The 17497-nt window shown below is 43.6% G+C and overlaps 2 protein-coding genes across 5 annotated transcripts in view; both read right to left on the bottom strand.

Moving 5' to 3' along the window:
- Nucleotides 1–3293: 3293 nt before the first annotated feature.
- On the bottom strand, nt 3294–4737 carry LOC132451706 (fatty acid-binding protein, heart-like). The gene is made up of 4 exons (XM_060044318.1): nt 4578–4737; nt 4227–4399; nt 4041–4142; nt 3294–3588 (listed from the first exon to the last, which is right to left on the bottom strand). Exons 1-4 carry the CDS (start codon nt 4648–4650, stop codon nt 3538–3540), a joined length of 399 nt encoding a protein of 132 aa, XP_059900301.1. The 5' UTR covers nt 4651–4737; the 3' UTR covers nt 3294–3537.
- Nucleotides 4738–8116: 3379 nt separating this feature from the next.
- sfpq (splicing factor proline/glutamine-rich) overlaps nt 8117–17497 on the bottom strand; it is a 37152-nt gene continuing 27771 nt past the window's right edge. For 3 of the 4 annotated variants that reach the window (XM_060044307.1, XM_060044310.1, XM_060044311.1), the window contains exons 10-12: nt 9034–16015; nt 8364–8449; nt 8117–8231 (exon numbers count right to left, since the gene is read on the bottom strand). In XM_060044307.1, the coding sequence (XP_059900290.1) occupies nt 15905–16015 (111 nt within the window). In that variant the 3' untranslated portion in view covers nt 8117–8231; nt 8364–8449; nt 9034–15904. The remainder of the gene's footprint in view (nt 8232–8363; nt 8450–9033; nt 16016–17497) is intronic. The other variant, XM_060044312.1, reaches the window with a different exon arrangement.

Here is a 17497-nt window from a genome sequence, read left to right as displayed (position 1 = left end):
TGCATGTCAACTATTGCGCCCATTTTTAATCCCAGTCATCCCAGGAAGGAGGAACCCCCCTCTCTGCATTCCTTATCAAGGGTCCTTCCTTGTTAATTAAGGGAGTTTTTCCTTGCATTAAAGGGGGTCATACATAAGGCCTGTAAAGCCCTTTGAGACTGAAACTTTGATTAAGGGCTATACACATAAAATGGACTTGATTTGATTTGACAACAAGTAATTGGCATAGCCTGAACTTCCTACTATAGAAAGCCGAGTTATGTAAGCTGGCATTTCCCTGATAGATGATAGGACAGCAACCGGACCATTGCTGAACTGCCAAACTAGTTTCAGTATCCATTTTAAGAAATGGTTAGTTAATATAATAAAAAAAATCCATATTGTTATAACTCTTATTGTTTCAAGCAAGGGCATCTACTCACATATGTGTGTGCATGGGTGCGTGTGTATACGTGTGTGCGCGCGAGTGTGTATATCTATGTGTGCATTGAATGTGTGTGTATATGTTGGTGTGTGTGTTTGCATCATTTTGTGTGTGTCTTTACGATGCCTTTGTGCGGCCTTCAAACCGAAGCCCCAGTGTTTATTTGCGCTTCGAGGGATTCCATGTTCAGGACAAGAAGAGGAAGGGCGGGAGCACCACAGTGGACCATAGTTTTCCAGATGTTGTGTAAAGGATGTGAGTTCATTCCCTCTTAAAATAACAGTCTTTAGAAGTCAACAAGATAGCCCAGTGTATCGGCCACACACACGCGGGCGCACACAAGCCAAATGGTGCACACACACACACACACAAGCATGCAAATATGCACACACACACACACACACACAAACACACACACACACACACACACAAAGAGCTCGCACAAACACACAAGACCACGCATGTGCACAAACACACATGCACACATACGCACATAAAGGAGGAGAGAACATGAGAGAGATTGTATTTTCGAATGGACCTGTTATTGTTTTGTATGTTTGTCTTTTAGTCATTCATAATTTGATTTTTTTTCTCATGAATTTCACAAACGTAGCATTCCTTTGTACACATTTCCTGCTGACTAAAATACAGCACAGAAACACAGAGAAACCTTAAAGGCACGGACAGGAACTGAAGAGCCCAACTCAGCACTTATAATCTGGCCTGGATAGTGTTTCATCGTCTCATGACAAGAGTGCTCTGGTATCTGGCCGAGAGGTCAGATAGACACTTCTTCCTACGCAGTTACGAAACCAACTCAAGACCCCATTTAAACTGCGACCTACTCAACTGTCAGGGCTGACATGTGTTGCTTTGTAACCAATGTTCAGAGTTCATTGTTGTAGAATTGATCTATATTCATCCATTAAAAGCAGCATTCCCAAAAAAATACTTATGCTGTATGTGTCTTCTTTAAGTCCAGTTTTATTGTACAGCCCTTACTCATTCTCAGTCAGAAAGCTTCACAGGCCCAACAGGTGAAGTCCTGTTGGCCTGAAAATGTTAGGAGATGGAAGAAAGGATGGCCGATCTCCCCCCATCTCGGTCTTCCGAGAGATAATTTCAAGCCACTTCAAACATTCACTCTGGGTTTCAAGACTAAGGCCCAATCTCAATACTTCCCCTTACCCCTTATCTTCCCCCTTACCCTTGAAGTTGCGCGTTCATGTGAGAGCTAGTGGTGTCTCAATACCCAATTTGATCAAGATTAAGGGATAAGATTGAGTGCTATGTACCCCTTATTTTTAAGATGATTTGAGAGCTCACTTGGGCCGAATCTCGATTCTTCCCCTTGCCCCTTTTGCTTTGTCTTTGTCTTTGTCTTGGTTAAGACAAAGACAAAGACAAAGCAAAAGGGGCAAGGGGAAGAATCGAGATTCGGCCTAAATCTCAGCAGCAGCGTTTCTTAACATGACCTGAACTGTTCAATAAAGCCAGGCATCCCACTTTAGACGATTTGAAATGTGCAATTGGTTCTTGTTAGATCATATTGTTCACAATTTCTTCCAGTGAAATGTGGAGCTCCAGTCCTTAACCCATGGGCGCTGGTACTCCACACCTATCCAAACAAAGATGAGCTGAAGGCGCCTGCGGCTCCAAAACAGATCGCGTACATGGAAGTCCGACGTCATCTGTTATCGCTGGCCGAGAAACGAAAGAAATGGTAGAAACGAATCGCGTGTTTACAGCCCATTAGTGGAGTCTCTTTAGAACAGACCCCAGCAGCAGGAACACAGTCTGGACAGAAGCAATATGTTTTCAGTAGGATGGAGAATAATTAAAAGCGTATGGTTATCACAGCTATTTGGCTGCTTTTAGGAAGTTGCTTAACTGTTGAAACGTATAGCAAGGCCATGTGTCAGTAAATGTAAATCAGTAAGCAAATAGTTTTAGAAAAAGACATGCATTCTTATATGCACGCACACACACAATTATAACGTCTATATTTATTATTACTACAAAACATGTTTTCATTCAATTCTCCCGTTTGACGTGCTTGTTTGCCATGAACACGACTCCCCCTCAGTCGTGCTCCTGTGCTGTATCCAGACTGATGATGTCATCCACCTTTCCACAACCTGGACCCCCCCCCCCCCCCCCCCAGCACCACTTCCATTGTCCTGACGAGGACACGGAACTCCGGCTCGCGCCACTGACCCCCCAATCCCACCTGCTTCAGCTGTGGGACCCATCAAGAGCAATCACGGCCATCACATCCCCTTCCTGCCATGGGAAAGTGGCCCGTCGCCACTCCAACAATCCCCCTGCCCCCCCCCCCCCTGCCACTGACCATCAGCCAAAGGGAGTGGACATCTGGAAAAGAGGAGAGGTCACACAATGCGCTGCGCTCCCCCCCCCTGGACCCCCGGACTCCCTCCCTAACACGCCTGCCAGAACATGAGAAATTTGGGAAAATGTTTGACCTCCTGACCCAAGGTCAGGGAATACATTAACCCACCCCACCCCCACCCTCTCCGGGCATGGTTCCCAGATTTCCAGGACTATGCATTCCTCCGAAGGACCCCTGCCAGCCCCCCGGTTCATGCCCCATGGGGGTTCTAACGCCCCGCGGAATGCACTCGGTTCTGGGTCTAAATGTAAAGACCACGGTCCTAGAATGGAGAATTAATGCTGCCTCATACCCACCCAACCCCCCGCCCCCCCCTTCCCCATGATGTCCAGTGTTTCACTTCTCACAAGTAAACAAGATAAGATAAGAATATAATAAGAATGTATTTGATCTCTGTTTTTCGACCAACCAAAAAGGGAAATCTCTCGTATTCACAACAACCACGACCAAAAGACAAGATTTAAATTTGGACACATTTTATTCAATATCTTTCTGCATTTTTTTTGTTACATTTTATTTGTCATTCATTTCACCACAACAATGCTTGGTATCGAATGAATATCATCGTTGAAAAAAAGAGGCATATAAATGTTTCGCTTTGGCAACACGGTTGAGAAATAAGATAAGAAGTGCAGGACGCGCCTTCGCTGGTCGTCTGCGCTCATTGAACTGAGCCCGTCAGCGCCGGGGCCGTCCGGCAAACCTACTCCTTCACGTACGTCCTCACCGCCACCACGTCGCCCATCTTGCATTTCTGTGAGGACGAGAAGGCCCGTGAAGAGGTCAAAGACGGGAGGTCGCGAGGTAGGGAGGTCGGGAGTTAGGGAGGTCGGGACTCGGGAGTGAGAAGTGGCCCAGTAGGAGACGACGAGGGAGTGGACGGCGGTCACCGCACTCGATTTCACCACCGATGCGTGACTCGTATTTGAGTTTATGATTGAGGATTGAGAGGTCAGTTTACACATTGACGCCTAGGCCTATATTAAAAATGTAATTATTTGGTAGATTTGTGCAAGGTTTGAGTTTATTCTAAATAGCCCTTTAATTAGATCAGATAAAAAACATACCATGAATGGCTCGCGGTATTTAAAAATAAGAAAGAAAAAAGATAAGGGTAGAGGAAATATGCATCTGCAAGCAAATGCTTAAGCAACATGGAATGTTTAGTGTGACAAAACAAAGTGTGGGGAAAAAAAGAGCACTCACCGCTACTAACTTTCCATCCTCGATTTCCCTCTCGATGAATGTGTCCTTGCCTTCCCAGGTCTGTTTCTGCACAAGTTTGCCATTATCCATGGTCACCACGGTCTGCGAGAGGCACAGAAAGGGTTTATTAAAGCAGCTCGGGTCAAAATACACTTGGGATTTTTTTTTTCTTTCCCCTTGACCCACCGTTGTTTTCCTGTCATCTGCAGTCGTCTCCTCAAATGGTTCGTTGAGCTTAAACTTGATTTCTGTTGTTTTGAATGTACTCTGCGACTTCAGGCAAACCGTTCCGTCTTCTGAGGTCACGACCAGATTGGGCTTGGTACGGTTTCCCACCTGCCGGGTTGCAAATCCAACACCTGGATCGGGTACAGCGCACATAGACATTAATGCAGCTCAATAGGCACTCCTTCAAAATTACTCTTTACGAGTTTAAAACGGACTTTGCTCAAAATAACAAAATACATCACAGAAAATGCTGTTATTTTATCCATGCAAAGATTTCAAAAATAAAACAAATAAAACCATTAATCTTACCGATTGCCTTCATGTATTCATCGAAGTTTTCACTGGTGACCATCTTCCACGTCCCAACAAACTGATCAACCATCTTTGCAGCCTCTGTGTTATGCTAAGCAGACGATCTATAACTGTTTCCAACCCACAAGTCAAGCCTCGGATGCGAGCGAAGCACTTTAAAGGGAGATGCGGAGGACACGTGAAGCCTGGACCGGGCCAATCACAGCCCCCGACGTCACAGCATCGAACTTGGGGCGATTTCTGCCCAACTCAATTTTAGTTGGTGACTGGGATTTTTGGTAGCACTTTTTTTGACCTCTGTGCCAAATTTAGTTGTAGCCCACTGTGACAAAGGTGGAAGCTTGCATCACCGTCTCTCAAATACCAGATTAGGGAGGGGAAAATAAATAAATCGACATTACACAATTTTATCTTCTTATGTTTGCATTGAGTCATCCTTTTTGGCAGACTCGTTCATCAAAAACGGGTTGCAGTTGGTCGCTGCACGAGCACCGAGACCCCGTGTAGGAAGCATGCAAACGCTGGAATGAAAGTAATTATGTAGACAAAGGCATAATGCACGCACACACACACACACACACACACACACACACACACACACACACACACACACACACACACACACACACAAACCATATAGCCTGCTTCATTCTACGCTACATTTATAATATAACAAAACAGTTCAACATGTACTCTCTTTTCAGCAAGCTGCACGCCACAATTTGTTATGAACTTGTATCTTCTTGTGAATTTCAACAACCAGCAGAGGCCCCCACTGCCTGAACTTGAACCCCCGGGCCCCCGGCCAGGTGAGTGGACAGTCTCTGGGGCCCTCTGCTGGTCAATGCCAATAAAGAAGAACCAGAACCATGGGACTTTTTGTTTTGTGTGTTATTTTTGTGTGTTAATTTGCTTGAATCAACGGACAGTCCATTTCATTTTGCATTATAGATAAACAATAATTACCACTAAGCCATGTTATATAAAGCATCATGCATCAAAATATCATGCTTCAGAGTACAAAATCAAATAAAAAATAACCTAACCAAATAAGGACAGAAATTAACCCATAATGAAAGTCCTATTGAGGTTTATGTCCGAAAGTGGCCATTTCTGTGTATCTGCTTTATAAAGTCTATCAATCACTGAACAACAACACCTCAGTGGTAGGGAACAGACTTGGGTCGAACCCGCTGAAGTCTTAAAGAATTGATCTTACAGTCCAGCTCATCCATGAAGCCCTCATCCACGGACTCAGCATCGGTCTCTCCCGCCTCCCGAGCCGGGTCCCCGGTGGGCAGAAACACATGGAGCTCCGTGCGCTTCAGGGGAAGAGATGCAGCAACTGAAGCCAGAGTTCGGCAGCAGCCCGGAAGACAGGGTCTGCCGACGACAGACAGACCTTCTCGTTTGGACGAACCCCGACCGTATCGCATCACCGACGGTCGAAGTTCAGACCAGATCTCCGATGAGTTGACGCTCTCAGAGGGAGGCCTCGAAGGTGGCGTCTTGGGGCTGGGACGGATCGGCTGTGAGAAGTGGGTGTAGATCGGCCTGTGGTCGTTCGGGTTGTGCCGGGGGAGCAGACGCGTCGCATCGGAGTGGCGATGCCTCGAAGGGTTGTAGGTATTGCCGGGGGTCATTGAGGATGACTTGTTAGGCGGTGGGTTGGAGGGCGGCGGTAGCTTTGGGAACGAGTTGGGACGGTGGTGTTTTCCTGAGATGTGGACGTTCTCCCCGGGAGAGAAGAGGGAAGGCTCACTGAAGCTGCAGGGTTGAAAGTTAAATTGTAATAGGGATATTAATTCAGGTCTTACAGCGTATATAAAGTAGGCCTACTTTTGTATACTTTTTTTTATGAAGTACGTTTCTCTCGCCTCGTTCTTTTGTGGGTTTACTAAATTCCTTCTCGAACTTGGAGATTTGAGACATTCAAATGTGTGGAGCAACAGGGGAAATAGTCATATTCTGTTCTATTCATCACCATGTTTAAAGCCTTTTGTAATTGTTTATCCAATGAAAATACATTTGATTGTAACAATTAAAGTTATCTGTTCCCATTGTGGTCCCCATTGGATTTCTCGCAAAGTCTCACCTTGCTAAATTCGATTTTGCGCCCAAAAGAATTGAACGCCAATGGCAAATTCAACAAAGAACCCGTATCGTATCCAGTATCCCTTGACCCAGTTATCGCATATCACCTTACCTCAGGGAGACCACAGGGGTCTTCCTGTGGGGTCGCTGGTCAGCGGTGAGCGAGGGAAGACGCACAGGGTTCCTTGGCCGCCCCCCCGGGCCGCACGTCGGGGGAACGGAGCTGGAGAGAAGGTAGGAGAAAGTCCGGGACCTGGTCTTCTGCAGGTCCCTCCTGTGCCAGGGCCCACCAGTGTCCAGCCCCAGCGCGGAGGCAGGTGGGAAGGCTCGGCTGTTGGTCGTGCTCATTGCGGGGACCAACTGCGTACTCTATCCGGCTGTCGTCCATCTACCCTACAGATTAGGCACCTAATTCGCGGCAGGTCCGGCAGTACCTCCAAGACTCAACTTCTGAGCCATATGGTCGTGTTTTCTTCTTTAATTGAAGGACTTTGAGTTATCAAGACGGGCTCCTATCCCCTTGGTTGGGTTGGTGCAGCAGAAGCCTACCTGTGCAGTAGATGGAGCGTCAATGGCAACTGTGGGTGTTTGGGAGAGTATAAGACAGGGTGCGAACAACTTGATTAATCATTGAAGGCCATTAATGATGCATGGCAGAGGCTGGTCAGGTGGACATCACCCACATTACTTCACCTATGTCCCCCTTTCGATGTTTTGCAGGTCAGCTTACAGACCTTGGGGAAGGGGGGGTTGCAGGCCAGGTGGTGAATGGACAGGGGCTGAGGGAGCATTGACTCATCCTCTAGGAAACCAAGACCAAACACTGAGTCGGCGTTAGCCAGCGATTGGCCTTTCAGGTCACAAACCATACTTGACCGCCAAACCGTGCCCGTTTTCATGTCTTTGTACGTACAAATCCGTACAAAATAAACCAGACCTTAAAGACAAGTATCTGATTTCTGTCTGCCAAATTATAAAGAGGCCAAGTTTAGACCCAACATTCGGTCCGGCTCAACAGCTTTCCCGACCAGGGCCATTTCATCACTGCTGGAGAACGTCTTGCGTCATCCACTCTGGACCACCCCAGCAGGGTGGACAGCCAGCCTCCAGTACCCTAGGTGTGACTTGGCAGGGGAAACTCTTGCCCTGGAGGCTTCTTCAGCAGGGCCTAGATTCACATGATCCGGGGCTAGCAACAGGCACCTGTTCCTTACCGGTATTCATCCACACCAGTCGATTTAAATCTAGAACTATCCAATTCCCACAATAAAAAAATAGCCTCAGGATTGTTTTACTTAGGCTTAAATTATAATCACATTTTTTCTTTGAAGAATGACTGCTTAATAATGTGTTTCTGCATATACTATATGAACAAATGTTATGATTTTCTATAGCTTCTACAATGTCCATTTCAAAAGAGGTTAGACTAAACCAAAAGGGACCAGTTTAAAAACTTTTATTTTGAAAGCATTCAAAGCATTTGGGACTTCCAGGTGCCATTGAAGTTGCCTTCCCTCTTCTCTTGTATTTCCTGCATCTGCAGATCCATCTTCAACCCTAACGGATGGAAAGTGGCACAAATGAACAACAAGCCAAGGAACCCAGACTTAACTAAACATCATGTACTGAACACTAGCCAGGAATTGACTAATGTTCTGTTCTACATGGCCCGAAACCGGACATGCTTACCCGTGGGTCATCCGATCGGCCCTGCAACTCGAGTCCAGTGGTCTCCCACGGCTTCTCACAACACATGAATAGCGTCTTCGGTTTAGCTAACAAAGGAAACAAAATACTTTTTTCAAATACATTCGATGCTCCATTAATAGGAAATACAGCAAGATGAAATTTGGGTACTTTTACCAAGAGATTGCCCCCCCCCCCCTTTTTTTTATGACAAAATTAATTATTTATACACCAGTTAACTAGCTGTGGCGAGCCCTGCCTGGATCTCGCAGGCTTACTAAGTTTTCCCTCGTGACGTTAGTCTGTAACCAGACCAAAACGAGGAGCTTGCCTCCAAACTAAATGCGGTCGACCAATAAGTAAACCCAAGGGAGTAATGTATTTGATATAATCTTTGTTGATTAATATACATAAATGCTGCTTTGGAATTTGATTTATTTGACCACAACAAGGTTTTAACCTTAATAAAAATGGTAGAGTTAACGGTCGTTTATGGCATTTACTTTGACTCGCCGAAGCTTATCCAATCGTCTGCAAATTAAGGTTGCCTGGCAAAGCCCCTGAACAAACACTGGGGACGACAGACTTTCCAGCCCTAATGAGCATGGTCTGACTATGGTCTGGCTTTGCGAGGCTACGCATTAACAGTTCAGGAAAGATGTCAATTTGTTACCTTAAATTGTCACTGAAGTCGGCCCAGCCATCGACCAGCTCAGCCACCGGTGGACCCCGGCGGTTCCTATGTTGAGAGAGAGACACAGTAAGAGAGAGGCCTGGCCTGGACCACTACCCTGCTTGCACACAGAGAACACGTCACACCACAGAACATCCAACCTGTATCAACACCTTTTCTGAGTGTGAGAGAGAGCGTTTTGTGTGTGCAGAAAGCCAACCGATTAACAGACTTTGAGAACCATCCCAAACAAAATAACTGTTCTTGGGTATATGGTCGTCATGATCATGCATTACATGTACGAATCTAAGGAAATTTGTGCATAGTACCTTTAGGGTGTTTTGAATGTTGAAAGTGCAATGGCGTGGGTATAGTGTACAGATCGATGGTACAGTACGTCTTTCATGGAACTGCAAAAAAGTGAACGAGACGACGAGGAAGCAGGACAAACTGCCACGAACCAAAGCTCTGGCAAAGGTCTGGAGTATGCAGCGGTGCTACAGAGCCAGGGCACGCCGTACTTGGCGACTGGATGACAACGTCAGGAGGGTGTTACTGCAGACACCTTATGGAGCTCAGAGGTGCACCTTTACGGAATACGGTGACCTCAGTGCGCCAGCTAGACCAATGGTTCTGGGGGCCTCGGGTCAGCGAGCCCTTCCAGTGTTGGGCCGGGAGGGGGCCGTCAGGGGCCACAAGGGTATTTCTGGCATCACACTCAGAGGAACAAACTGGAGGGTCAATTGTAGCCAATCAGGACTATGACTTGAGGAACAGGAAATGGATCACAGTGCAGATAAGACACAACCTTGCAGCTCCTGTGAGCAGAGTCGTACGGCATACACAAATTATAGCGTTGCTTCAGGTCAAAGAGTGCTGCTTAGACACTGAAGCGTAACAGCACAGGTACTTTTACATTATTTTGTACGGGGTGGAATAACCCACAGAGGGGAAGTGCCACAAGTCTATGAAGAGCAGGGCGTGTCCCTTGACAAAATGTCTGGCTGGTCACTGGCATGACACGAAAAATAAATAGTGAAGACTGGTAGATTTGGCTCAGTGCAGACTAAACAGAGAGAAGGCACTACACATGCACCTTGGAGCTCATCATTTCACAACTAGGCACACACATGGCAACACACGCACACATACACACCAATGCAGCAGAGACTACCGTAGAAGGACCCTCCCACCCCTGAATCTCACTAGTCAATGTTTATAGAAGAGGTCCAGAAGGATTCACAATTCTGTGTTAGTGAATTCTTGCTGTCCCTCCTTTAAATTCCAGCCATTTGCCTGAACAATGATTCCTACAATGGTATTGCATCAAAAGGTTTGAATAAGAGGATAGAGAGCATTAAGATACATTGTGAATGTTATCACAAGCTTACTGTGTTTAAATAAACATACAAGCCATTTCACTACATCGGTCAAGGATGGTTCCCAGTTTGAACTTGACACTGCCCTGTAACCAATCCCTTGTCCACCTTTGCCAATACTGATCCATATTTACATGGATTGATTGATCGGAAGTGACTGGCTTTTACGGAACAAACCCAATTTCTATTTATTTGGGTAAAAACAAAGTTAATCAAATACTAGAACATACCAACAAAGATCTTAATTTTATCTAATGCTGACGTTTAACGACAAATGGCATTTTATTGCGCAAATACTTGTTGGGCAATCTCAAAGATTTTTCGTTTAGTTCTCGTCGGCAAGAGCTTTGGCACCAAGTTGTAATTTTACACAGTGATAAAAAGGATGGCAAAACCAACACCTAATTTGTAATACTTCAAATGCGAAGACCTTGGTCAGAAGGCTATATGCCAAATCCCCATCACCTCATTCGTGGATGGATAATGACTTGTCAGACAATTATGTACACGAAGATCTACAGATTTCCACACTAGTATCGTTAGACTGGAGGGGTTGCGGGGGGAAACAGAATAAAATTAATCTTGAGGAAATCCTTGTCCGTATAGATTTCCCCGGCCGTAAATTCGGCGATACAATTTAAGTCATCCATGAAATTTGCCTCATATCTTTTGGCATTTATCAGTTCATTCGCTAGGTTTTTTTGAGGTGTGGCTTGAGTTATTGGACATCCTTTGAGTGCAGTACTGGGGGAGAACCAATGTTGCCCACTCACCCTTCCGTCCCCAACACACAAACACACATACACACATTACAGAGCTTGAGGAAAAGGGGCAGAGCCCAGATTCGGGTGAGACATTGGGTTAAAAAAAAAAAAAAAAAGTACAGCAGCCCACCCAACAACAACCCCCTCAGAAAAGTTGATAGTTCAACTCACCGTTCGATCCCAGCCCGTTACCAAACCGCTTGCTTTCCCAGTCCCGCTGGAGCCATTTTGATACTTGACTCGATGGAGATACAGGAGTGAATCCAAGGACCACGGTCGTTGCCAACCTTACATGAGCCAGTGACCGAGCCATCCACCATACAAGCCTGTAGCTCCCATCACCATTGCTGAACTACCACCACAACACTCACACACACACACACACACACACACTTGCACAAGGAAACAGTAAACCATTGCCAAAGTTACACACAATTAAAGTGAGAGAGACAAAAGAGATCTGCACTGTGATGCCATTCTTCTCAAGTGTGATGCCAGAAGCCCTGTATAGGTCACTTTGCAGAGTGACCAGAGTACTTCACAAAGAAAGAGAGAGAAAGACAGAAAGAGAGAGGGCAGTTAAGTAGTGTTGTAGGGTGAAAGGGGAGAAGGGGGATCTTTTAAATCATATCTTTAACATGGATGGACACTTACCTTCAACTTGTTCAGCTGATCTGTGTTAGCATACCTCTGGCTGCAGTGCAAACAAGTCCAGGCTCTACTGTCCACTAACTTCTGCTGAAGTACCCCTCCGCAACGCAACCCAAAAGCCGGGGGGCCTCAACCCTGGAATGGGGCAGCCTGTCTGTCAGCTGGCTGACTGCGGCTATCCAACATACCCCGCATGATCCCCACAAACATGTAGGACGCACTCGCACAAACACACACACACACACATTGTTTCTTTTCTCAGCAGTAAGAGATTACTGTAGTTTGGAAATAAAATGGATCTGGCTGCCACTAGTTTCTGCCTACTGAAGCTCTTCTGAATATCTGAAAAGTAGGACTAAAAATGTTCCTGTTGTTTCTTGATCTCCTGTATCCCTAATAGCATTACATATGTTGACATTTTAGGAATACTGAGATAATTAACATAAAAAAATGGATATATTAGGATATGGGAAATGTCTTGAATATGGTGCGATAATGTAAAGTATATTACTGTTAAAAAGGTAAAGCAACATAATATTGTCAGCAAAGTGTTTGCATCTCTCAAAACACTACATCGAGCTGCGGTACAGCTTTTATCCCCTAAAAAGTATTTGGTAAACGTAAAATATATGACTTTGCCCTGTGGGTCTTTGGGGATATCCATTAACCAAACACTGCCCACAGCTTTCCTCAATTCTTCTTTCTAAAAGGAGTAGCAAAATGTAGCAATTAGGACTTGGTTTGGAAACTCGCTTTTGATATTCCAATCTTTTATGATGATCAAACCTGTCAAAAAAAAAGAATGTACATGACACCAAAACAGACATAACATGAAACGTAAAGATATATTTAAGCAATTTCTTATTTTTTATCTGGATTAAGAGTATTTTTGATATTTGTCATCCTCCATGGTCCATTTATGTTTTACACAAAGGATTGTACATCTTATCCAGATTCTAAAGCCTATCAAGGCAAAAGGTTGGTCATATTTGCCCAAATATGCTCTTGTTAAAATCCTCTTATTTCTCAATATGAATATTTTCTTCAAGATCTTAAAATGTTAAAATCCGTATTTTAGTTTCATGCGATATATGTAACCACCGAGGGACAATTTGGAAATGATAATGAATAATAAAAAGTTTTAATTGGTTGGATCTTGAATAATGTCAACTATTGGGAGGAAATATTTGATGCCTAGGAGCAAAAGCGAAAATTTTCCGTTACATTTTATTTAGTAAAGTATCATTCTCAAAATGGCGTGTTTATTAATTAATTCTGCATACCATATAAAAATATACCATAGTTCTATCAGAAGAAGTGTGCAATAAATAATATTTTATGGTATGGTATTAAAATACATATATTTAACATAATATCCTAACTTAAATGTATGTTTGAATAAATAGTTCTGCCATTTGACCTCAATAATAATAAAATATAAAAAAAAGGGAATTAGTGCTCATGATCTTATTATGAAATGAATTAGGCGTTTAATAATTATCAATTTTTTAACAACCCAACTCGGGTCTGGTGTTTCCTACAAGTCTTGCCATAAGTAAGCAAACTTCTTCCTCAACAGCTGATTGGGCATGACCACAATGCTCTAATATAGAGACTTGGTGCAAGTCTTCAGTAACACAAGACTTGAATTCACTTCACAAAGTTGTAAAGAAAGAGTAAGCTACAGACGAATAGCAGCTGTTAAGAAAATCGAAACTACACAGCTGTGGCAAACATCGCTCTTGATATGTCATAGAAATTCGTAAATCACCTCAAAAGTAAGCTGGCATCAAAGCCAATGTTCTTACAACTGATTGATCAAATACTTTTGCAGTGCTTTTTGACCCCCACAATCGTTCCCACCAATAATAATGGTTTAATCAGATCTAATTGCCTGAAGCAAGGCTCCCACATGGATGCAGTTAGTCTCAAGTAAAATAGAACAATTACTCAAACACTCACTTGAGGGTGTTAACCAGAGCAACACAAACAAGCATTCGAGGCTCAATGATAAAGTTCAATACATTTATTCAGACTTGTGAAGGGCATAAGGGTTGTCCTATTCTAACATGACGGCAAATATGTCATCACTTGGTTTGATTGAGAGTCAAATGTAACAATGTCTTTCTTGTCTAAGGCAGTTCACTTAAGCACCTCTGCTGCTTCCCTATGAAGCTGTATATATGATTCACATTGTGAGGTTTGCCTTCTTTCAAGCAAGGCTGAAACATTGAATTACACACCAACAATATTGAATTGCCCAAGGAAAAGCCGCAGCTTTTTACAATTGTTGCAAGATGATGATCGTTTAGACATTTATGTTAAGATTCCCCAAAATTATCTAAAATTTAGACAATTCAACATGAATGCACCAGTGTCTTCAAGTCTCAATTATAGTTAATAATTGGCATTTGGTTCTAGTATACATTTCACATTTAGCAACTCCAGATAAGAGTACCAAAGGAAGTTTGATTGATGCAAAGTTGTTCCAGGGAGAAATCTATGAATATCAGCCAAAAGAATTGCAGATTCTGCTGACAAAATAATTTCTTTTTATAGATATTTGGAACATGTCTGATTTAGTATATTATTTTATAAGGGACGTGCACAGGTACCTATCGAAGAGGATACACCTCAAATAGTTAAAGGTTGGGTATGGGATTTGCGAAACGTCAGCAGATTTTGAAAATACACAACTCAAATGGTCCTACCCCCTCTCCTTCAACGCTGACTCTGACTCCACCCATTCCAAGTACCTGGACGCGCAATCATGCACGAGCGCGAACACAGATGCGCAAGAGCGAGCCAGGCTAGCATAGGTTTTCGTTAAACAACATGGCAACATTAAAAAAAAAAACATGGGGATGGTGGTGTCTTGTCTGCCATGGAAATTGTCTTCTACTGCTAGGTCCAAATGTGGATTAACTAGTTCCAGTAGCTAGCGCAGGATAACAACAAACAGGAGCTTGCTCTGGGTCAAGAGCTCTGGGTCACGAGTACTGCACGAAGGGGTCGCGCGCATGGGAGGGGGAGTGCAGTACGACCGTTTGATTGACGTACTTACTGTCCAATGCAACGCGGTGGCTCTGGAAATCATTGGTTGGAGTTTTTCGAGCCCTGCCCGTTCCACAGATGATTGACTTGTTTAATTTTCATGTCAGTACTTCTAACTCAGTGGCTGTAAGTGGGTTATGACAAGGATTTCAAGTAATTTTGCAAAAATGGCCAAAAAAGCGAATTCCATACCCAACCTTTAAGATCAATAATTAAATGCCATTTCTCAATTAGCTTCCATTGAGATATCTTAATCTCCTGAACAACGGGTCATGGTTTTATATAGACGGGACCCTAAAATGGAAATGAGAAATTTTAAATGCAAACACTACAAAATATATAACATGTCGACTAGCTGCAATGATCTAACTAGACCTGTGCTAGATAAAACAGAAATTGAAAAAAAAAATTCAGATCATAGCCTCGCTATGTAACTGACCTAGCGTCAATACTAGGATCAACTATTTTAAGAGAAATTTAATTTTGATCAGGAACTCGCATCAGAACTCTTTTTGGACTTGTGCCGAACCTGTCATTTTAAGAATTAGAAATGAGTGGATATGGATAGCTTATGTGGGACATTTTATCTGGTTTAAAAATATATATTTTTAAATATTTTTTTTCCCGGTGCTGGAACCAATTTTTGTCTTTATTGTATCACATGCTTTAACTTCAAATATATGGCAAAAGAATACAGCCATAGATATAAAGGTGAGAAAATGTTAAAATTTTTACGTCACGACCACTCACAAAGCATGATACAAGTGTAGAAGGAAATAAATGATATATGGGTCGGATAGGTACCAACCACGGACCACAGTTACATGGTCCCTACTACTACTACTACTCCAAATTAAAATAATGAAAACATATATTAGGTGATAATAAATGACTTGCTGTGCTAAAAATGCACAAACACTAGGAAACATAAATACAACATTTATGACTCAACAAGGTTTGCCCTAAGAGGAACTACACAAAGAGGGCAGCCGCTGCTGGCAAAATGGCTGCCAGGGCCAGCGTTTAAAAGCGTGGCTTCTTGGCAGGTCCTTCAAACTCCTCTCGGACCCTACCAAACCCAGGGTTACCAGGACCCATCCCCCTTGGACCTCCCTGGGGGAAGCGCTCATTGCGCTGTTAGGGGAATCAGTTTCGTATTCAGGCAACGAGGGGAAAGGGGTCAATTGTGATGTTCAGTGTGACAGCACACAATTCATGTCCACGGGGGCAGAAGTGTAGCAGCATTAAGAGAGTGAGTATGTGTTTAGGTATGTGCATACGTGGCAAGAGGTTGTTGTTTTTTTAGCGAGATCAGTTTTACAACACAACCGGCAGATGACACATCCGAAGGTACCGTTCGTTCCAATATGGAGATCCACAGGTGCCACAGGTTACATACGGAGAAGGAAGAAAGGGTAATGCTTTCGTTAGTCAGTGCCTACCTAGCGTGGGACTCCAGTGCATGCCAGATGGATCTACCAGCCTCAATGCTGGCACCTCAAAATAGAAAAACATTGAACTACCAATACAAAAAAAGGTGACTTGATGTATGCTCCTTCTCCCCCCCCCCCCCCCCCCCCAGATGTGAACGAGCAAATGTTACATTTCACGAGATATATATACCACCAAATGTGAATTTCCCCCCTAAATGTGTGCAGTTGGATGCAGTTAATGAAAATATGAATGAAAATATTTGCTACCAAAAAAGATCTCAATAAAGCTTACTTTTCAATGAATGTTTCCCAAAAAAGTCTGACGAAGTAAACTAATCTTAATGGTGCATCTACATGCATTTACTGCCAACTGGCAGGAAATGTATCAAACTATTCAATCAGTGGAAGTACTGTAACAGTGCCAGAAGTCAACCAATTGATAATTGGCAGAAATTGACCCCAGACATGATGGAACACAAGTACGTCAGCAGCACATGAAATCAAACACCACAAATGGACATTAAGCACAAAGACTTTTCAGATGTGATGGTCGTTTGTTTCCCATTATTCGCAAACCATCCAGACTAGTGCCTTGGGAAAGGACAAATCAAACAACACCGTTCAAATGGATCCAGCTTCAGTCTCAGTGACCTTTGCAGGAAAAAAAAAAATCTAAATACCTCTGCCAAGAATATCAACGTATCAGAATGTCCCTAATTTATTGCTTGGCCAAAAGCTACATATAACGTATGTCAATTTGCCTATGTGTTGCACCTTTATCATTTGAGAAGGCCGTTGGCGGTGGACTGAGAACCTATCCAAGAAAGCCTAGGTCCAAATTCATATCTCTGGGTACGCTTAAAAAGTGGCAACCCCTTGAGACTATCAATGGAGAAAAAAAACCTGGAATACTTCCTTGCAGAAACTTTTTACAGCCATGACATTCAATAGATGTGGTAGTGTTGTGGCCGTTGTTTGCCTATATGCAAATTAAATGCATCGTCATTCCATTGTTTTTATTCGCAAGCAAAATGGCATGTTTCCTAAAGGCCGAAACACACCAAAGCTCATAGGCAGAGCGCATCAGCTTTCAATCCGCTCCATTGTTACTCGAAGAGCACTTTCACAGCTCACTGCGTAACCGCAGTTTTGTCTTTCAATGATCGATTTAAGTGGACTTCAT

This window comes from Gadus macrocephalus, chromosome 22 (assembly GCF_031168955.1).
Source record: "Gadus macrocephalus chromosome 22, ASM3116895v1".
In the NCBI taxonomy this organism is placed as follows: Eukaryota; Metazoa; Chordata; class Actinopteri; order Gadiformes; family Gadidae; genus Gadus; species Gadus macrocephalus.
This window is presented reverse-complemented; position numbering and strand designations above follow the sequence as displayed.

What these genes read in the sequence shown, in the direction of transcription:
- LOC132451706 (XM_060044318.1), bottom strand. Translation starts at nt 4,650, where the DNA reads ATGGTTGATCAGTTTGTTGGGACGTGGAAGATGGTCACCAGTGAAAAC. An exon ending in TGAATACATGAAGGCAATCG is followed by an intron (nt 4,400 to 4,577) that starts GTAAGATTAATG and finishes TACCCGATCCAG; the next exon opens with GTGTTGGATTTGCAACCCGG. An exon ending in AGGATGGAAAGTTAGTAGCG is followed by an intron (nt 3,589 to 4,040) that starts GTGAGTGCTCTT and finishes TCGTCCTCACAG; the next exon opens with AAATGCAAGATGGGCGACGT.